The 21,705-nt window shown below is 45.6% G+C and overlaps 2 protein-coding genes across 11 annotated transcripts in view; one reads left to right on the top strand and one right to left on the bottom strand.

Moving 5' to 3' along the window:
• Cenpo (centromere protein O) overlaps window positions 1-14,057 on the top strand; it is a 26,969-nt gene extending 12,912 nt beyond the window's left edge. For 3 of the 6 annotated variants that reach the window (XM_048804730.1, XM_048804728.1, XM_048804729.1), the window contains exons 4-7: window positions 251-368; window positions 1,269-1,528; window positions 2,664-2,835; window positions 13,379-14,057. In XM_048804730.1, the coding sequence (XP_048660687.1) occupies window positions 251-368; window positions 1,269-1,528; window positions 2,664-2,835; window positions 13,379-13,551 (723 nt within the window). In that variant the 3' untranslated portion in view covers window positions 13,552-14,057. Of the gene's footprint in view, window positions 1-250; window positions 369-1,268; window positions 1,529-2,663; window positions 2,836-3,558; window positions 4,936-5,072; window positions 5,535-13,378 lie in introns of those variants that run through there. The other 3 variants (XM_015479916.2, XM_048804731.1, XR_007348162.1) reach the window with 2 other exon arrangements.
• Window positions 4,889-21,705, bottom strand: part of Adcy3 (adenylate cyclase 3) — an 84,440-nt gene continuing 67,623 nt past the window's right edge. For all 5 annotated transcript variants that reach the window (XM_048804723.1, XM_048804724.1, XM_048804725.1 and 2 more), the window contains 15 exons: window positions 21,465-21,642; window positions 19,904-20,029; window positions 17,954-18,096; window positions 17,645-17,806; window positions 15,021-15,108; window positions 14,051-14,167; window positions 12,009-12,268; window positions 11,658-11,723; window positions 11,029-11,110; window positions 10,015-10,173; window positions 9,365-9,511; window positions 8,774-8,893; window positions 7,495-7,618; window positions 6,537-6,661; window positions 4,889-5,905 (listed from right to left, as the gene is read on the bottom strand). In XM_048804723.1, coding sequence (XP_048660680.1) covers window positions 5,723-5,905; window positions 6,537-6,661; window positions 7,495-7,618; window positions 8,774-8,893; window positions 9,365-9,511; window positions 10,015-10,173; window positions 11,029-11,110; window positions 11,658-11,723; window positions 12,009-12,268; window positions 14,051-14,167; window positions 15,021-15,108; window positions 17,645-17,806; window positions 17,954-18,096; window positions 19,904-20,029; window positions 21,465-21,642 — 2,080 coding nt within the window. In that variant the 3' untranslated portion in view covers window positions 4,889-5,722. The remainder of the gene's footprint in view (window positions 5,906-6,536; window positions 6,662-7,494; window positions 7,619-8,773; window positions 8,894-9,364; window positions 9,512-10,014; window positions 10,174-11,028; window positions 11,111-11,657; window positions 11,724-12,008; window positions 12,269-14,050; window positions 14,168-15,020; window positions 15,109-17,644; window positions 17,807-17,953; window positions 18,097-19,903; window positions 20,030-21,464; window positions 21,643-21,705) is intronic.

Raw genomic sequence — 21,705 nt, 5'->3', positions numbered from 1 at the left:
CCCCCGCCCAGTCTTCTTCATTTCCACCCAAACTCTAACTATTCTTTAGCTAGTAGTTTCTACTCTTCTAGGACACCATGACCCACAGAGTCTACTTCTGTGAATTCACAGCACCAATTGAGTGGCCACAGTCTTGATGCTTTACATAATAGGAAATACTCTGCATTTTGCTTTTATCCAGTTAGGTGAGGGCAGGGACCTTGTGGTAATACCCTTCACTATCCAATTTGATTTGCTGCATATCTTGCAGGATAAAGCATCTTTTGCCAACATAGAACCTGACCAAACAGCAGAGATCAGTGAGCAAGATGTTTTGGAAAGAAACCAGGAAACCATGAAAGCCATTCTGCAAGCATATCATTTTACAGGTATAATATTTCCTGGGCTGAACTCATCCTGGGTCCCTGTCTCTAGTGAATTAGGGTGCTACATGTGTTTTAATCCTGGACTAGTTCCTGAGAATTTGTTTTGTAGTCCCTTCTTGCATCATACACACACATAGAAAGCCGGCGTGTTGTTTAACAGGCATGTTTACCTGTAAGATTGGTTTCTTTGTACAGATTGAGACCATTCATTTTAGCAAGTCATCATGTGCCAGACCCTATACTTGAATTTTCTTTACTGTTGGCCTGCTTTGTGCTGTTGGTCGTGATAATTTGAATTCCTTATATCTCTGTTTCAGCATAGATGGGGATTTATTCTCCCATTTATGATACAAGAGGATTGTGGGAAGAATGGGGTTATCACAAATTATTTGACACTCATGAAAAAAAGAAAAGGTAACGTGGGTATATAGCTCAGTGAGACAGCTCTTGCCTAGCATGTTCAAGGTCCTGGGTTTTTTCCCTAGTATTATCAAAAAAAGAAAGAAAAAGAAAATTTCCAGAAATTTTCCTGAATAGTTTGATATTTAGTGTGTCTTTTTTCTTTTTTTTTTGTGGTAATGGAGATTGAACCTGGGGCACTGAGTTGCCCAGGCTGGCTTTGAACATTCAGGATTCTCCTGCCTTAGTCTCCCCAGTTGCCGGGATTATAGGCATGCACCCTCACACCTGGCTAGGGTGTCTTTTCCTTCCCACTCTTCCATGATTTTTACAACTCAGTCTTAATATGAGCCAGAATCAAGGGGAGGAGCTGCTGATATTTATTCATTCAAGAAGCATTTGGGCACATATGCCAGGCTTATGCAAGCTACCAGTATGCTCATATGAATAAGGTACTACCTTTGCCAGCATCTGTTGATTGGTATCGCTTTATATTTGCTTCAGGGCTCAGTGGAAAAGTGACCAGCCGTGGAGCCTGTGTCTGTATCAGCACTGCTTTTGAGGGGAACCTACTAGATTCCTATTTTGTGGACCTTGTCATACAGAAGCCACTCCGAATCCATCATCATTCCATCCCAGTATTCATTCCTTTAGAGAAAATTGCTGCAAAATACTTACAGACTGATATTCAGCAGTTCCTGTTCAGTCTGTGTGAATACCTAAACGCTTATTCTGGGAGGAAGTACCAGGCAGATCAACTTCAGGTATTTGTCTAGGATCCTATATACTTCATTTTATGGACTGAGATAAATTGAAAAGGAAAACAAAAGGACAAGTTCTCTTTTGTATTTTAAATATTTCTTAACTCCGAGCCAGAAGTTTGTTCATTACCTTTCTGATACTTAAAAATATACAAGCTAGGGCTGGGGTTGTAGCTCAGTGGCAGAGTGCTTGCCTAGCATACATGAGGCACTGGATTCGATTCTCAGCACTGCATATAAATAAATGAATAAAATAAAGTTCCATCAACAACTAAAAAATTTTAAGAAAAAAAAAAATGTACAAGCTATTTTTCACCCCTTTTTTCTTATTCTCTTAAAACTTGGTTGATGATGCACTCTGGTGGTGGTTCTCAAACTTTTTAACACAAGATAGTGGAAATGATTGCTGTACTTTTAATTCAGCCAGAATTTGCAGAGTACCTGACTGAGCCTTGAATATAGATGCATAATACCATAGAGGAATGTGATCCATCTTCCCCTGAGTTCTGGCCTATCTTCTAAGAATGGCAGTTGAGCTAAGTTTGAGGTGAAAAACAGATGGGAAATGGATGCAAATAGGGAATAGGTGACTCTTTTAAACTTTGCATTTCCCCCACCTATGCATTTGGAATGAGTCTGAAACTCTCACTTGTCAGTTAAACTTAACTTGATATGTGAATGTAGACATGAAATGTCTTAACCAAATACAGTAATGTCAGTGAAATTCTTGGTAGAGATGGTATCTCCTCTTCACCCACAGCCATGGTCATTTACTTAGAAAGTGCTTCCTGTGGGCCTTGCACACTTGCAAGGCTGCCACAGTCTCTCAGTGATTTTTTTTTTTTTTTTTTTTTTAATGACAGGCATCCTAGGCTGGTCTCAAACTTGTGTCGGTCTTAAGTGATATTTCTGCCTCAGCCTCCTGAGTAGCTGAGTAGCTGGGAGTAACTGTACTTGGCTTATTTATCTTATGTATGTCTTTCATTAGTCTTCTTTTTTTTTTTTTAAGCATTTTTCTGTTCATTTATTTTTCTGAAATTTAATGAATGGGCCCTCTTTTGGTAGATACCTTTGAGGCATCACAACTGCCTGTGGAGCAGCAATCCTCATACACTTGCTTTGTTCCTCACCTTACTAGAGTGACTTCGCAGCCCTTCTGACTGGGCCCTTGCAGAGAAACTCCCTGTGCAACTTGCTGTCATTTACTTATAAAGTGGATTTGGGGGATCAGTCCTTCCCATTTTGTGCCAGATTGCTATATAAGGACCTCACGAGAACACTTCCAACTGATGTCACCGTTACATATCAAGGTATGAGGAAAGATGTCTCACTGAAGAAATATAATATGCTGAGGTTTATTCAAGTTGATACAGGTAGAATACATTAAGTGGACCCCTTGAGACATTTTCTTCTGTTTGCATACTATAAATTTACTCAGTAAGATACAAAGAATGTTTTGTTTTTATCATTTTTTTCCTTTCTGCTTTGAAAATGGCATATATAATTATACTAGTTTTCCTCCTCCTTGCCACACCCAACGCAGCCCATGTTCTTATTTTCATGGGAGACCCCCTTGAAGAAAGACTGAATCATAGGGTCATCTATGGTGAATGGAGCCAAAAGACTCATTTTACTGTGAAGCCAATTAGGTGTGACAAGTCAGTATACACTTGACTCTCTAGAGTATTCTTTAAATCAGAATTTTTTTAGCGCTGGCCATAAGAAACTGTGTGTGTGGGTGAGCTTATACCAGTTGAATGTACCATAACAATGTGACATAGGCAATAATGAAAAATTGTGTAAAATGTATTTAGGAAGCAGAGAGTTTGAAAGTGCCATGAGTTTCACACCATAGGTTTTATTTCTGTGGGCAGAGTCTGTTTTAAATCTCTGGTCTCAAAATTACATTGGCTCAATAGGAGGCAGACTCTCTCAGCTCCCAACCCAAAAAAGGTACATAGGTTCAGAATAGTAGTAATCCAGGTTGTGATCTAGTTGCAACTAGATGAGATTGATATAATCTCTTTTCTTAGGAGTGGAAGCATTGTCCACTTCATGGGAAGAGCAGAGAGCATCTCATGAAACTCTATTCTGTACGAAGCCCCTGCATCAAGTGTTTGCTTCATTTTCAAGAGGAGGAGAAAAGCTGGATTTGAGTCTGACCTAAAATATTGTTTCCATTGGGAACACATTTGATGTGTAGTCCTAGAACTGAAAATTGAAAGGCTCTCACACTTTGCTGGGGGACCATCCTTACTCTAAGAATAGGCACCTGCTTCTTCATCAGAATGACAAGGAACAAGTTTGAGTCCCATAGGCACTGGAATTCTTGGACAGTTCTCCATGATTAATCACCCATTTTGCTCAGGATCATCTCTTCTTCTGAGGTATTAATTGATTTAATCATATAGTTTAGCCTCAAGACCTTTTTGTGGGGTAATAGGACATATTTTGTGAAAGACTAGGGAACATTTCGATCTTTTGTGGGAGCTTCAAGTAATTTTTGCCCTCATTTTCCTAAGACTTTGAAAAGAAAGTTCTTAGGACACTCTAGATATGGAATACATCATATAGTTAAGAAGGGAAGTGTGTTCAATCTTTGATTTGGAACAGTGGTCACAGTTTTATAAGGAATATGATGTGCCAGAGTACTATAGATAAAATAATTGGGGTTTCGTGTCTAATATTTTGTTTCTTAAAGCATTTTAGTAGAGAGCTGAATGCATAATCACTGTGGGGGAAAAAAAAAAACTGTTGGAAATCTTGTAAATGGAAATGGACCCTCCTTTTTCATGTCTTCCTTCTCCTCCTAGAAACTCCAGGCCCCAGCTGTGCAGTCTCACTCTCCATCTTCAGGGCCTTTCAGTGTGTTGTTTCTCTCTGTAACCGTGGGCCTCTGATGTGCTGGTACTTAACTTTTTCCTGGCTTAGGGCCAGTCGATAGCTGTGGAAACCTGAGTCTGGCTGATCAGGGTCTCCCATCTCAATTCTTATCCCTCCTTTGCCCAGTTATAGATAGTAGGTGTTACTTCCTGAGGCCCAGAGCTATAGTCAGGCTTCACTCTGAAATGGCCGCTTCTTAGAACCTCATGAACGTGAGACACCTCTGTGTGTTTAAGAATAAAAGAGGGGCTCGGGTTGTGCCTCCACGGCAGAACACTTGGCCTAGCCCATGTGAGGCACTGCGTTCAATCCTCAGCACCATATAAAAATAAATAAAGGTATTGTGTTCATCTACAACTAAAAATTTAAAAACAAAACAAAAAACCACAGAGATGTTTCCGTTCAAGCTCTTCTAAGCATTTGGTTGGGCTGGCAAAGCACTTAGCAGGGTGCATTAACAGAATGTCCACAATGATTCCATTCAAGTTGAGTAAAGCTTTTAATAAAACAGTCTTGTTCTTTATCAATACCTGTAAATTCTCTTTTAAAGCAGTAGCAAAGGCGACTGTAGCAAGAGCTCGAAAGGCAAGGCAATATTGGAAAGTATTTTTTAACAGATTAAAAATATAAATGTAGAAGATCTGTTTATATATTTTTCTTTCAGAAATAACCCCCCTCCCCCCACCAGGTGAAAGGAAATATTGCACTTTCTGCTCTCATAACTAAGGTGATGGGGGTTCCAGAAGAACCTTTCAAGATTACCAGGAACATCGGGACAAGGGCCATTTAACCTAACTGGGACCATATGAAGAAAGTCAGGTCTCCGTGGGAGCTCTCTTCACAATGAAAGCACTGTTGTCAGGTTCCAGCAGAAGTGGAGCATTCTCCAGCAGTATTTAACTCTGCCAAGCCCTACTCTTTTTAGCAAAGCTCCTATACCTGTGCTCCCAGCCCAGTGGCAAAGGCAGCTTCGTTCCACCTCTGCTGAATTCTTACTCACAGTGGCCATGGCCTCTCTGGGGGAAGAAGGGCTGAGTTGGAACTAGGGCTCTGGAAGGACTCTCCGAGTATTACGCCTAAGACTCCTACTCTGGGGAAGCTACAGGCACACTGAAGAATAGTATGGCCACCCTCAGAGCTGACATATCCACAGACAAGTGAAGGCTTAACATTTTAAACTTAAAGTCTATGGGAGTGTGCACTTCAGTAATTCAGGAACATCAGGACGTGGTCATTGCCCTTTCCCAAGGCCTTCAATTCCAAAAGAAAGAAATTCTCCCTTTCCATGTGGGCTGTCATGGGAGCAGAGGCCATTCAGGAGTTGTCCACTACCTGGTGGGGCAGTGTAACAGAGGAGCCATTGGGGAAGGCAGCTGGCTTATCCTTCCCCTTCAAGAAAAAGGTCAGAAGCTCGCCCTTCCCTTTCACAAAGATGGGACCTCGTCTCACAAAGCGGAAGCCGTACTCTCGGAGGATGACCTGTGTTTCTTCTACTACCTGCACATGAAGGAGAAAGTAAGAGAGCTTGGGGTTAGAGAGGGAGCCTAGACTGTGCTGGGTTTAGAGTCTTGGGCTGAAAATGGATTCACACGTACTATCTATACTCATGTGACCATTAGGTCCCAGTCAGTGATCAATGTTTTACCCCAGAGAGCTCCAGGTGAGACCCGTGGAACTCGGGGCAACTGGTCCAAAGCCCTTCTCTCTAAGACAGCCGTAGTCCTCTCTTCCAGTAGGACAGCCACAGGTCACCCATGTAGCAGACTACAGTCTGGGAACTTGTAACTCCTACTCTGTTCTCTGGGCTCCCAGTTCATGGAGCTTTTCTTGCAGACCCAGGTGACAGACATCAGTATTGCCTCGGGGGAAGGTGCTATCAGCACCAAATATCAGTTCATACCAGAGCACAAGCTCTTCTCAACTCAAACAGACCTATTTGTTGCAAATGGACTGAACCATTTTCTTCCTTCTCTTGAGGCTTTAAAGGCCTCTCTTCCCATGCATGACCTTCACCTTACAGCTTTGCCAGCTTAGCATTCTGGGCCAGCGACAGGAGGCAGTGGTGCAGAGCAGAGCATTCCCTGGCTGTTTTTCTCCTATTCCCTGCACCTGAGCATGCTGAACATACCTGAATGTTGCCCATGACCCCTGTGGACTCCATCCTGCTGGCCACATTGACTGTGTTGCCCCATATGTCATAGTGTGGTTTCCGGGCTCCAATGACCCCAGCCAGAACCCCTCCTTTGTTCATGCCTGGAGTAGGAGGCATAAAGTTCAGCACAGCCACATGCCAAGCTTGGCATTATCCTCCCTCAGAAGCCACCAGTTCCTGTTTTATAAAAATTTTTACCTGACTCCCACCACAAAAGCTCTTGAACGTGTAATACCTTGTATTGTTGAAGTCATCTTTAAGCTACTAGAAGACAGAACCATGTCTCCTATTTATCCTGTCCTCACCAAGTCCATGGCAAATGTTAACTATCCCCAATATGCCAAATGATCTAATCAGTGCAGTACTGGCCAGCTTCTAACATAGCTAGTACTTCAGGGCTCTGCAACTTCATCCAGGAGTGGGACCCTCTCAGTAGGGAATGGCATGTGACATTAACTCCTTTCAAAAGACAATCCACTCTGAGGAGGAGAGTCCTTAGCAGTCTCAGAAACACCCTAAAAGTTAAGACAACAGACCCACTTCCTGGGCATGTCAGAAGGAATGCTGGATTATGAGTATGTCGTAAGGACAGGTCTAGCTCAACCATTTCATCGTTCAGGTTTTCTTTTTTTTTTTTTAATATTTATTTTTTAGTTGTAGTTGGACTCAATATCTTTATTTTTATGTGGTGCTAAGGATCAAACCCAGGGCCTCGCATGTGCTAGGCGAGCGCTCTACCGCTGAGCCACAACCTCAGCCCTCATTCAGGTTTTCAATTTGAAGAGACTGGGCTAAAGATCCTTCAAATCCTCTCTAGCTCTGTGAGTCTGTGACCTCCCCACCCTAACTGCTTTTGGTCTTCCTGAGCCTCTGGTATTTTTCTGCTGATATCCCCAGCACCAGACAGCCAGGGCAGGTGAGCTGGATCCCTTACCTATGCGCAGCATGAAGTTGTTGAAGGACTGATTATTGATGTTTGTAAGTGTATCCTTCATGGCTAGTGCAAAGTCGGCCAGGTCAGCCAGGTGCTGCCAGCGCTCCTTGTCTGACTTTTCCTCCTGTGACAAGCAGTGGTGAAAGCGTCAGGAGCCACCCAGGCTCTCACTGGAGCAGCCTGCTCTCCTGCTTCCTTCCTATAGCAGCATTTACAAGGGAAGAGGTCTCTACATCTACTTGTTGGTGGCCTTTCCTTCGTCCTGGAGTCTGCTGCAGCATATTGCTATGTCAAGAGTTCATACAGGTTCCTCTAGCATTATCCTCCCTCAGAAGCCACCAGTTCACTAGGACAAGACTGGCCATGGTGATGGGGGAGACAGACTCTACCCAACTCAGTTGCTTCCGTCATCTACCTGATCATGACACAGATCTCCACCACCCTAAGCCTGGTCTTCAGGTTTTGGGTGTTTTTTGTTTTTGTTTTTGTTTTTTTTTTTTGTACTGGGGATTGAACTCATGGGCACTCAACCACTGAGCCACATCCACAGCCCTATTTTGTATTTCATTGAGAGACAGGGTCTCACTGAGTTGCTTAGCCCCTCACCATTGCTGAGGCTGCCTTTGAACTTGCAATTCTCCTGCCTCAGCCTCCAAGCTATTGGGATTATAGGCATGTGCCACCGTGCCCAGCTTTTGTGTAGTGATTTTTGTCTGGATTCCTCAACTAGATTATAAATACTTTAGGGTGATGACCTACCTTCCAGCTGCTTTGTTAATCTCAACCAGAAAGTAGAGGTGGCAGTAGTACTGACACGGTTGTAAAGGTAGAACAGGGTGATGTTTTAAGGACAGTGCCTGACACAAGGGTTCTACAAGTCTGTATTAGCTTAGCAGAGAGCAGGCAGATAGCAGCCAGTGAGTTCCCAGATCTTCCTTTTAAAGTTTCCATTGTTACAGAATTGCACAGGTTGCTCCTGCTCCCCATTTATTATGAAAATATGTATCCTAAAGGGGGCATGGTCGCGATGTGCACAAACTGCCTTAGGCATACGCTGTAGAACTGTAATGGGGATTTGTGTGTGTTCTTTTTCTTGGCTTTCTCAGTAAACTCTCTTATATCTGCACTGCATGTGCAGTATGTGTCTGGGAACCCTTTGTACAACAGTACTCGGTAACTTTTTGTTATACTTCTCATTTCCTACATGCTGGGTCTCTTTTCCCCGGGTAGAAGCCATGTCTCCTCTCTAGACAGTTACCTACCTAACAAGCTTATTTACCTTATTGGAGCTGGAAAAGCCATTAGTGTTGACATCTGGGGTGACTCCTGAAGCTGCCATATAGGTGCTGCCAATGGTTTTGATCTTGGTGATGACCCGGAATTTGGGATTGTCAAGGAGCTGTGGCCAGGTTTAAGGAAAAAGAATTGTCAGTAGAGTCAAGGGAGATGAATGAACCAACTAACAGGCTCCCATTTATAAGACCCACAAAGCATTCAGGAGATGCCAAAGTGCACACTTTGCAAACTACCTGACTTTCTGAGCCTCAGTTTCCACAATCCTAACACTGAGATAAAATTACCAGTCTCCTAGGGTATTTGAGCATGTATATAAAAGGATTTTCCCTGGTGTACAAGTTACTCAATAAATGTTTACTGAATGTGAGTGTGAGGGAAGAATCAGGAGCCTCAGGATTGGCTAGTCCTTATTTCTCAGGCTCCCATCTAACCCCTGAGACCCAGCAGTTCCAAATAGTTGCAGAAGTCCTTGTGGGAAAGGGTTTGTCTGGGAAAATGTAGCCAGGCTAGGTTAATTCAGTTCTCTGTCCTGGGATGGGCTAGCTCTGACTGAAGTGGGCAGGAATGCACTCACTGAATCGAAATCGGAGATGATCTCGTTGAGGAAGCGCAGACACTCGATACCACCATTATTGATGCTCTCTTCAGTATAGAAGTCAGCAAAGTTGGGCAGGGAGGCGAACATAACTCCAATCTCATCATAAGACTGGCTGTATAACTCCTAAAAGGAGACAGGGTCCAAGAGCTCAAAGGATGGCTGCCCAATGGGGTGATGTGCTAAGAAAACAAATCTGTCTTCTCCTACACACAGTGTACACTCAACTTTTTGAACTCAGACATCTCTCCAGTTATCCTAACTTGGTTGGAAAATAGCTCATCACAATTTTGAATAAATGAAAAATAGTTTTCCTGTCTCCTGTAACAGCCTAGCTGTGAGAAAGAGGGTTTTGTGGAAATGGGAACCACTCTGTTTTCATAAGATCACAACAACAGAAAGCAGGAGTCTGGCCAGGCCTTGTCTTCTGAAATGGGGCCTCAGAGATGTGACCTACATGCACAATTTCTACAATAGTGCCCTTTATAAGAGGCCTAGGAAACTCTTTTGTGTTGATATTGTTGCTGGTCAGGCTCAATTCCACCTGAGACCCAAACCACCATGAGAAGACCTGCGCCCAGAGGGCTCCCTGGAAGGAAGAGCACATGGCCTCCAGACCATGTTCTCACCTCATCTCTCTTCTTAGAACCCAGAAAATGGCGAGCAACATGCTCAGGCAACATGTTGGTGACCAAGGCCTCGTTCCAGCGTCGCATCTCGTAGACACGTTCCTTTTGGTCGTGGACTTCAATCTTCCACAGGAACAGTGTCCGTGCCAGTTTTTCCACCTATAGAAACAGATAGGCAAGATATGTGCTCTAAAAGCTAGCTAGGTGATGGAAAGATAAAGAGTGGGGCCTCAATGGAGGGGTTCCCTTGGGAAAAATGAAGGAAGACGGCTGAGTGGTAAAGGACGTAGACCCTGAGAGGACTCACATAATCAAAAAGGCTGTCCCACAACTGAAGTATGGATCCTGGCCTCTTTGATTATAGCTGAGATCCAAGAGGCCTTTCCTATGTGTGGGGCCTCCTGAGACCTAATTTTAGCTGCAGGATTGTCATAGGCAGGTGGAGGTGGGAGGGTTGGGGGGAATCTCCCAGCTCAGGGTGTAGTCCCCTTTTCCAGAAGCTCCACTTGGCTGAGAAGTGGCTTAGGAAGACTGTCCTTTCCTTGGCAAACCACTGGCGACACCTAAGCTAACATGGATTCCTTGTGTGGATATCTCCCTGCCCTGTCTTCCTTCCTTCCTTTTTATTTCATCCTTTTAACCCCAAACTTCATGAGATCCCTTTCCTTTCTCTTCTGGCTCTGTGATCAGTGCATTAGTGACCCCCCTCCCCTTGCCACATGCCAGGGTGAATACAGAAACTGTGAGTCCCAGCCTAGGGACTGGACCTTATCCAGGCCTTTGTGTTAGCACGTCACCCTCCCCCAACCCCCATGCTCCTTTAACTTCTGGAGGAGGTCAGAAGAAGTAAAGAACTGTTCTCCTTGTATTGCTGAGGAAGAATAGGGAGAAGGCAGTGGCTTGCCAAGGGCCACAGGTAAGGCTGGGTCTAGGAAGGGTTCTAGGATCCTGGAACTGCCTTTTGGGAGGCTCTGATGGGTTTGGGCCAGTAGGACAGAGTGTGTAGGTACTCACGTGGCGGGAGAAGTAGTAAAAGCTCAACATCATGATGATGATCATCACTGTCATTGAGTACTTAGAAGGCACCAGCGGCAGCCTGCCAGGCATACAGAATACAACTGAAATCACACATGCTGCCTTCCTGTAAGGAATTTGCGTTCCCTCTACCTGGGTTTTATTGGTTCCTGTCATCCCGAGCCTTGGAAGTTACCCCCACCACTATACTCCTTTACATGAAGTCCTTACCTCCTGAGGCAGCAGAACTTCCCTAGGCCATTGGACTTAGTCAGCCAGGGCCTTGCTACACTGGGTGTTTACATCAGGGCTACTCCCTAGAGAGTACCTTACTGATCACAGAAGCTGTTAGAACCATGTAAGGAGTCTGGAGAAGGGAAGAGACTAATATCACAGCAGTGGGACCAGGGCCCAATCTTACCATGGCTTTTTCTAACTTTCATCCTTGTTTTTGTGTGGCACTATATTTAATTTCCATTATTGAATGGTATTCTACTGTATGAAGACACAATACAACTTATGTGCCTTTGAAAGGTTGAGATCCCAGGATACTGGCTTCTTATATTCCCTGTCTCTAGAAGAAGGACCACAGATGCAGAGACCAAGGAGGGGAACACAGTAGCACTTACCTGTCAGTGCCATTGAGCCCAGGGGTAGAAAATACCTGCATCTTCTCTAAGGCCACCAAAGGAAAGCTGTGAGGCAGATAAGAGCACATTCAGGCTGCATCTTTGAACAACAGGTTGATGCCCAGCCAAACACTGAGGTATCCCAGTCTTCAATCAAGATGGAGAGGACTTGTTCCCAGATCATAGCCAGCCAGTGACATGTCTGAGAAACCACAAACCCTGGTTCCCATATAAGCCTTTGATGGGCCCCAGAGGCAGAATGCCACCTCAGTGCAGGCCCATGACCTTGAAATGGAGACTTGGGGTAGAAGGAAGGAGACCATGCAGATCCCCAATCAAGCTTCATCTTACTCATGTTCCTGAAAACGTTTGTGGTCGTATTCATCAAAGATGGGGCACCAGGCATAGAGGTTGATGGCGGCCACTGCACCCGTGACGAGCAGCATGAGTGTGAGCTTCACCATATGGCTGACCTGCACCAGCATGATGGTGGCGATGAGGGATAGCACGGCAATGTAGTTGTAGTACTTGGGGTTCTCCAGGCAGCCTCCCTCCAGCTCCATCCCTGCAGTTCCGTTGTAGGGTCCGGTGTAGTACTGGAGACAGCTAAGCTAGAGGCCAGGGTGATCAGGAGGGAAACAGGTGTACAAGGGAACAGCAGACACTGGTTAGAGAGGGCTATACCATGGCAGTGACCATTTAGCTGCCTCCTGCACCTCCCTCAGAGAAGGATGGGGAAAGTAACCAGGGAATAATACAAAATTATTATTTGCTAAGAGTTTTACCATATATCTCATTTGATGTTCAGAAAAACTCACTTGTGTTTTTAGTACTGTCCCTATTGCATAGAAAGCTTAGAGGCTGGACTTGGGCAAAGCTGCATAATTAGCAAGCAATAAAGCGAACCAGGAGCCAGGTCCTTAGGCTTCCAATCCAGCATGTTCTTCAAACCACACTGTCACTACAGGAGGGGCTATGACCAGTCGGCCTGTACTACCACTTCCCTATGGTGACAGCAAATCTCTGCCCAAACTGCCCTCTAGATCACTACCTTCGCTGGATTCACTGGTGTGCAGATGTGATCAACAGAAAGTATAGCCATCAACTGGAGGAAAAAAAAAAAGTGAAACTGTGTGATTGTGTGTGTGTGTGTAACTTCCAGCTTATCTGGCTTCAGGCAAGGTCTTGGCATATAATTCTAGCACATGCGGTATTATCACCTCAACCCATTTGTTTTTACCCCACCAAGCAGTGATCTCCAGATATTCTGCAGGGCATCCGTGACCCTGTTAAACTGTAGGCCCCAAATGTGGGCACCAGCCTCAGGTGTATTCTAACATGCAGGAGGTTAGGGGCCTTTCCCTGTGTGGTAGGCATTGCAGCTCATGGGTGTGGTCGGCTCTGGAGCACCTAACTAATCAGACTTCTGATTGATGGTTGCAGCCCTAGAGCTTTTTCACTTACACTACTGCCAGAATCAATCTCCATGCTGACTTCATTGCCATACTTAAATTGTTAAAATCCGGCAAGTAATATGACAGCATGATACTTGAAGAAAGGACTTTTTAAAAGAGAGTGCATATGGTACTACCACAATCGGAGGAAGCTGTGACAACTGACAAGAGAACATCATGATAGCTCTAAGCATTCAATGCTCAATAAATGCCTGGTGGCTCTAAATCAATAGATCTGAGTTTCCAACTCCTGTCCCTTCTTCCTAGGAAAGCATCTGGCTGCCCGCTCACAGAACCCCCAGCTTCTTTATGAACTGAGGAGAACAGAAGATGTTTTGTCTTCCAGCCATCTGGGCCCTGTAAAGCTGCTGTTCCTACTGTCTCACCTTTCTAGGAAGTTCTGGCCATGTTCAGAAGGTAAACAGGAGATCCTTTGGTGACACAGGTTTACCTCCCTGGCCTGGATGGATGGTTAACACTAGCCCACACTGTAAGGAATGTTTCAGATGGACAGAATGCTTATGTATATTGCACTCTTTAAACAAGGAGACATGAAGGAAGGAAACTCAGGAGTGGGATTTAAAACTGCTTTAATTCTTGACACTTGACTTCATGTTACTGACTGGCTGTGAAGAAAAGTCGGTGTATCTTTCTGAGCCTTAGTACTTTCATATGAACCTATAGATACTGATGCATTTAGCTCAGAACTAGATTCATGGAACTGGGCTCAGACTCTGAGAAGGAATATCTGCAAGGAAACAAGTCAATCTCAGAAGTTCCTTGAGTGACAGCAGAAGACCCATTCATCTGACTGGAATCATCATTTTAGGAACTTAAATGCCACTTAAATCTATGTCTGCTTGCAAAGGAATGGACCAGCAGACTGCTCATACAGCCAAGAAGCCCTTCTCCAACGGGAACTTGGACAGAGGAGCTTACCATGTCTACGATGTTTGCCATAACCAGAATGAAGATGGCTAACATGGCCCAGGTGTTCCTGGCCCAGCGGGTCCGATCAATCCAAGTGGAGAAGGCCACAAGTTTCTTAGGAAAGGCCTAGAAGGAATAGAATTTCAAGGGTCATGAGCCTTTGATAGCCCTTTGTCCAGTATACATGACTACTGATAACTCTTGTTGCTCCCATACTCTATTCCTAGGAACCTAAAAAGTGCCTTGCCACTGGGTCACTCAAAAACTGATCAAGTGGGACCACACTAAGAAGACAGTGCCAGAGTCCAGGTACTCTTTATCAGTCCTTCAGGTGTGTGTGTGCATGCAACTCCATGGCCTCCAGTTGCCACTTGGCAAAAATGCTGACCATCCCAGGAGCATGGACAACACTGGCCAGTCACTCTCCATGTCCAAGAGCATAGGACAGGGTAAGGAACAACTTTCAGGACCAGCCTTCTGCCTAACCACCTATCCCACCCTTTCCTAGGTCATTACACCTAAATCCCCCAGGTTACCTTGCAAGCCACCTGTCCGATTTCTCTAAAACACTCCTTTTCTCTTATCCTTCTGATCAAACACTGCCTGGCACCCCCTGTGCCTGCAGGAGAAAGTCTTAATCCCTTTAGTCTGGCTTTTAAGGTCTTTCATAGTCAGAGCCAACCCACCTTCCAGCCAGGCCTGCATTGCCTTTCTACCCAGGTTCCCCTTTATCCAGATTACCTTACTTGTATGCTGTAGTACCATGGCCCATCTGAGTCCAGCCCAGAGGGTTTGCTTAGCTGATAGTGAACAGATGAATGGATGTATGAATGAGGGAGGGAGTGGATAAATGCCTAAATCATCCCAATAAAAGACAAGAGTCAGAATTTGTCAGGAAGAATAGATCCTTTAGTATGCAGTTTTATAGAAGTGCATTCTCTTCCAGAAGCTTCCAAGCCCAACAGACAATGCTTCTTACCCGTGGGAAGATGGCAGCCATTGAACAGATGGTCAGGATCAGGAGTAGAATCTCCCCAACCACAAAGGTCACATAGTTTGTCATCAGCCTATGGCAGAGAAATGATGATTAAAGTACAAGTGAGATTAGGTGAGGAGCTTGGAGAGTAGAGACAAGCATGGCACAGGCTTGTGCCTGCAGTTACATGTGACACCAGAGAATTGCTGCTGCACAAAACGAGAGGCCCTAGGCAGTGCGATATCACTGAGTACAGGGCCTGGGAGTGCACCACCTCCCCAATTGTCCTCTGGGACATTTCCCAGATAAAGGTTAAAGAGCCACAGATATGCCAAATGGCCCAATAAAAACTTGGGGTGGCTGGGGTTGTAACTCAGTGGTAGAGCACTTGCCCAGCGTGAGGCTCTGGATTTGATCCTCAGCACCACAAAAATAAATTAAGAGATTGTGTCCATCTACAACTAAATATTAAAAAAAAAAAAAAAATCTTGGGAAGGGATTCTTAGGAATGAGCATCTGCTTTGTAACCATGGTAAACAGTTCAGAACTCCTGCTGAGGGTGGCTATGTCTGACGTATCCTTTGACTCCTCAGAGCCTCAGTGGCAAGGTCCTTCCACATCCAGTCCATCCCATTCACTGAGAAATCTGCTCTCACTGAGGTCCTCGTGCCCATTCCCATTTCACCCTTTCACAGAGAGTGAAGAGCTTCAGAAACCTCATGTTGCTAAATCCCCTGTCCAGTTTGAGGTCATCTCTTAATTCCTTGAAACATTCTCACTTGGTTTTCAGGATCTTTTCACTCTCTGCTGGTTCTTTCTGTCTTCCTATCTCTATACACAGTTGTACCACTCAGCTTAGGCCTTGACCTACTTCTCTTTGCACCTACAGTCTCCCTTGAGGATTTCATCATGTCTCATGCTCTTAATGTACCCTGTGAGGAGATGACTTCCAAGTTGGCATCTCCACTCCAGTATCTCCCCAGTTCCCAGATTACAACTCAGCTACCTATGGACAGTGTCTGTAGGCATCTCAAATTTAACATAGCCAAAACCAAATTCCTGATCTTTGCCTCTCCAATGTTCCTTTTCCTATATTGTCCATCTTTTGGTTAATGGCAACTCCATTCTGCCAGATACCGGTCAAAAACCTTAGAGGCATCATTCATTTTTCATACCTCAAAACCAATGTCAGCAAATGCTGCCAGCTTTGTGTCAAAAATATATTTAGAAGCCAACTCTCCCACAATAAAAGTCAGAATCCAACCTCGTATCCTCTTCTCTAACTTCAGCCTGGCCTAAAGTGCCATCACATGGTTTGTTTGGGTCAATGCCATCACCCCTTACTGGTCTTACTGTTTGCACTCTTGCTCATTAAACTCTGCTCAACATAGCAGAGGGATCATTCTCAAATATGTGCCCCAACAGGTGACTACTCTGCTTATATTCCTCCATTGCCCTCCCATTTGAAGAGAGCCAGCACCCTGCTATGGCCTCTAAGGCCCGAACTCTCTACCTTGATTCATTCCTACCACTGTCCCTGCAGCTCCCCCCATTCCAGCAGCATTAAGCCCTTGCTGTGCCTCCAGAGAGGCTAGACCCGCTGTGCCTCAACATTGACTGAGACAGTCACCCCCAGATAGCAGAAAGCCTGCTCCTCGCCCCCTTCAGTGCTTTACTGAATTACCACCTCATCAGTGAGCTCTGCTCTGAGTGACCTATAAAAAATATGTAAACTTCTATCCTTGCTTTAATTTTTATCTGAAATACTTACCACTGTCTGGGTATATACTTTAAATTATTTAAATATCCATGTGTGACTTTCCCTATGAGATTCTAAGTTTGATGGAAGCAGGGATTTCTTTATGCTTTGTTCACTGCTGTATCTCTAGACCTTAATTCTCAAGCACAAAGTATATATAAATATTTGCAAACTGAATGACTTTGATCTCAAAACAATCTTGAGAGTTTGCCAGGATGGGATCATCACCCTTACTTTACAGATGAGTGCACTGGGTTCCAAGAGCACCTGCCACAGTGCTCCATCTGGAACTTGAGATGGTGTGGCTGAGGCCAAGGCTTTTTACAGCTACTAAAACAGATCCACACAGGCTCCACACACCTGCTCTCTAATGGGAATGCCTGGGCAGGAGGGAGTTGCTAATCAGCCACCAGAGACTGGCAGAGTCATGTTTATCTTTCAGGTGGGGCTTAAGAGTTGTGCAAGAACTCTGGAACACCCTACTTGCACCAAAGGACCTACTGCTGAGGACATCTGTGCTCACCCTAGAATCTGGCTTTACTAAGATAAGCCAAGAAAGGGAAGCCAGGCTGGCCTTGGTGACAGGTTAAGGCAGCATCCCCATTCTTTTCCCCCAAACCCCTGGGGCCTATCCAGCCAAGTTTTCTAATCCTCTTGAATACCTCTGTCCCCTAGCTTTCTTGTCCTGCTTAGAACCCCATTCTGGTGCAGAGACAGAGAAGGAAGGTGCATGGAGCAGAGATGGGGCCTATGCCCTGACACTGGGCTCCAGCTGAGGTGCCTGCCTCTCACACCTCTGTGCCCTAGGAGGTCCCTCACCTTTCTCCCTCTCCTGGCCTATTGGTCCCCTCCACTGCCCCTCCCTTACCAGGGGTCAATGAGTATCTCAACCAGGGCTGTGCAGAGCAGGACCACACAGGAACAGCTGAAGGCAGCCCCGCTCTGCTTTTCCTTCTCCACTGAGTAGCGGATTTCCATCTCTGGGTCCATGAACCGCATGGATAGGAGAAAGGTGTTTCTCTTCTTTACCCTGCAGTAGAAACAAGCCCCGTGAACCACAAATGCCACATCTGCTACATCCTATGAGTGGGACCATATTTCATATGACTGGTTTCCTGTACCCCACATAAGGGCCTGTGAGAAGCAGTATTCCAGGACCTCTGCAGTGGCCACTTACACCTGGGCAGACTCTCGCTCCAGCAGGGCCTCATTGAGTAGCTGGTTGAGCTCATGCTCATCCTCAGAAGCATCCACCACACGGTCAGCCAGGTCTTGGAGGCGCAGCCTCCGGCGGGGGTTGGGAAACGAGGGGTTGTCTGCCTGCAAGCCAGAGAGGCAGAGTCAGTAGGGCTGATGGGGTAATACAATGAGAAGATTTGGGAAGGATGAGGGTAGAGGGGGAAGGGAACAAAAGAGTCATGCTCCTGAGGACTAGGCCCATTATCTCTAAAAAACATTTTCACAGGAAGTCTTCCTGATGCTCCCATGTTGCTTCATCCTGCTTGGACCCAAAGCTGAACCAATCCTGTCTGGTCTTTCTAGACCCCTAGTCTGCTGATGACAGTGTTTTGGGAAGCAGCCCCTTGACACCTGATTAGGAGGTTAGAATTCAAGGCAGTACTGTAGAGTGCAGTTCTGTCACATCCTCCTGCTGGAAGAGGGGTCACATGAAGCCCTACATGTTGACATCTTTGAGGGCACAAGTGACCTCCAACCCTAGGGCTTAAGGGAATGGCAAAAGCTCACATCTGGCCCATTTTGCAAAGGAGTATGAATAGGGTATGATGGGAGGGTAGAGAATGTCTTTGTTGCTAGTGGGCTGAAAAGGGGAAGGTGGGCAGTGCTGGGGCTTCTGCCACCTTAGTCCTAGTCACAAAGGAAAGGTATCAACTCTAAAAATACAACTCCAGTTATGACTACATAGCTGTCAGTCCAAATAACAAGAGTGTTGGAGCTGTCACAGCAGGTCCAGGAGTGCACCAGGGAGCCAGAGCCAGGACTCCCTAGTCTTCAACTCAACTGTGCCGAGTTTGACCCTACCCCAGATAATCCCTGCTTCCCCAGTCCCAGTCCCCCCCTGGGGTGACAGTAGTTCAGGATTAGAAACTTTAATCTCTACTCCCCCAGCAGGCCGATTTTTGAAATTTGTATTAGTCTTTTTCTNCGGCTGGGCTCTTTAGGCACCAAGAGCCTACGTTCAGGAAGCATACCCTGGAGCATAGTGACAAAAGCTAATGATTAGGACATGAAGAGTCACAGGCTGCTAAAGCCACCTCTATGTACATGTTATTGAGTTATATCAAATCTGTAAGTCCACTTTTCATCAAGAAAATCACTAATCAGGAAAAGCTGTGGAATACTGATTGCTCAAGGAAAAGCCAGTCACGTTAAGCTTTGTCTACCACCTTCTCTGATGTCAGACACAAAGGCCTTGGGAACAACTCTCCTCTCGTTGCACAGAGAGACCAGCCAAGCAAGGCAGAGAGCCCCATCTCCAGTTCACCTTTGTCAGTGTATCCACTCAGCTGGCTCCTTAGTGCTAAGGATGTTCTTTGGTTTTCTGCAGTGCTGGAGATGGAAACCAGGACCTCAAGTGTGCTCAGCAGGTACTGTACCGCGGAGCCACATCTCCAGCCCCTAAGAGCTCCTTGGCAGTGGGGGCGGTTCTGGATCATCTCCCAAGACATGCCCATTCTCTGGGTCAGCATACTAGTCGTTACTAGTGTGGGCTTTGGAAATGTCCATCTGTGCATGGAACTTGTGGGTTTGACCTAGCCAGAGGGGTAAGTCTAGCATAGAAGTCTCACTCTGGATAAAACAGTCTCGGATCCTATAGAATTTTCCATGGATGTCCTCACTGATCTCAAACCTGTAGGATTCTGGGCCATGTGACTACAGGAGGCCTCACAGGCACATGCCTCTTGGAACTTACCCACTTGACTTCATGTAACTGATGAAGAGACAGTTATACTGTCTAAATGTGGTCACTGCTAAAAAGGAGCAGCATCCAGGCTAGTGACAAAGCCTCCCACTTCCAGTATGTGCCTCCATCCTACTGCAGCAAACCTACCTCTTCCCAGTTCCTACCCACAAGTTGGCCCTTGGTGAGTCCTTGCTCTGGGCCTACCTGGGCCTCCTGCTCCTCAGCCTCCTCCGATGTGGAGCCACTGGCCTGGGCACTCCCATTGGGTTCCTTTGTCTCAATAAGGGCAGGGGAGCTGGGCTTTGAGGTTGGAGCTCCATTTGGTAGGGCCTGCAGTAGAAAGAAGCATCCATCAAGGTCTCCAGATACTGTCTGCTGCACATTCCAGTCTGTAGGCGGTCTACTATTATTCTAGAATCTTCCCACTAGAGTTGTTGAAGCCTCACTGACCTAGAAATTCCACTATTCAGTTTCTCCTCTAGAACATTAATTTTAAAATGCTGTCATTTTCTAATATCAATTTTTATCAAAAGTTTTCTAAACAGAAGACCCAATTGGTCTAATTCCTTCTTCAAAACAGTAACTCAGTGACAGTGACTGGGATCTGTTTTCGTGGAGGGCCTTGCAACTGCTTCTTGGTCTGAAAAACCTCCAGAAACCAGTGAATTTTTCCTTGACAGAGTGAGTGAAACACTGTACTGCAGGGGAAACGGGAAATGCAGTCTTGTGGCTAACTAGTTCATTCATTCAACCAGTAAGTATTTGTGGAGTACAGACAAAATGGTCTAAACTGGTGGACCAGATATTCTCATGAAGAAGGGCAGACATTGGCAAAATAGATAAGGAAAAGATGCAGTTCATAGAAAGATGGCTGGGTGAGTAGGACGGTGGGCGTAGAGGTAGTTGGGAGTCCTTTAGTAAAGAGGTAGTGTCACTGTGAAGATGACATTTCAGTAATAAATGAAGGAGTAAGTCAAAAGGGAATTCCCAGTGCAAAGGCTCCAGAGTAGCCTTGGGCTACTCTGAGGATGAGTGGCAGCCAGGGGGCCAGGGCTGTTGGAGCAGGTGAGCAGAAAGGGACCATGGGAGCCACTGTGGAGAGAACAGACAGAGGGCAGGACCACAGATGGCTCTGTTGTTTCTGTACCTTTCCTCTCCCCACCCTTCTTTGTACTGAGGTTTGAGCCCAGGAGCAATTTACCACTGAGCTACATTCCCAGGCCTTTTTATTTTTTGAGATGGGATCTAAGATGCAGAAGCTGGTCTCAAACTTTTGATCCTCCTGCCTTAACCTTCCATGTCACTGGGTTTTAAGATGTGTGCCACTTCAGGGCCTGTTTCTTCTTCATTTCCCACTCAAGAAACCTGCCCTGGCTTTAGTTTCCTCCTCCTCGATGGCTGCCCCACCTCATTCTGCATATTCTCCCTGGCATTCAAGCCACTCGTGGCTTCAGCTACTTACACAACTACAGAAGCCTCCCTTCTGGATTTGTCTCGGGATATACTGCAATCATCTTAATTCCAACTTACCATGAAAGACACTGTCTCCCCTACAATCACCTTGCCTCTGAAAGACACTACCACTGGACTCCTGCACCACAGGATGCAGAGTAATTCTTTACATCAGCCTGCCTCTTGCCTCTCATAGTCAGCCATCTTCAAGTCCCACCAACCTCTCTTTTATAACTGTTCTTTAAAAAAAATAAGATCGTTTTAATTCCTTCCTTTCCAAATCTCTGCTCCAGAGGTGTGGTAGGGAACTTACCGAGCCATTGAGGCCATTTTGGGTGGCTGTTTTCTTCACCTCTGGCCTGGAGGCAATGATGAGGTAGGTTTCGATGCCCTTCTCATCTAGGTAATCACAACGGCTGCCCCCATCACCTGGCTCCACATCGAACTCTCCTTTCAGGCAGTCCATGGTGCTTTGGGAGATGTGCACACGCCTGGATTGCAGAGGGGGGCCTTGAGCATGTGTCAGAGACAGCCTTTGCCTGTACTAGGGATGG

This window comes from Marmota marmota, unplaced genomic scaffold (assembly GCF_001458135.2).
Source record: "Marmota marmota marmota unplaced genomic scaffold, marMar, whole genome shotgun sequence".
Classification (NCBI taxonomy): domain Eukaryota; kingdom Metazoa; phylum Chordata; class Mammalia; order Rodentia; family Sciuridae; genus Marmota; species Marmota marmota.
This window is presented reverse-complemented; position numbering and strand designations above follow the sequence as displayed.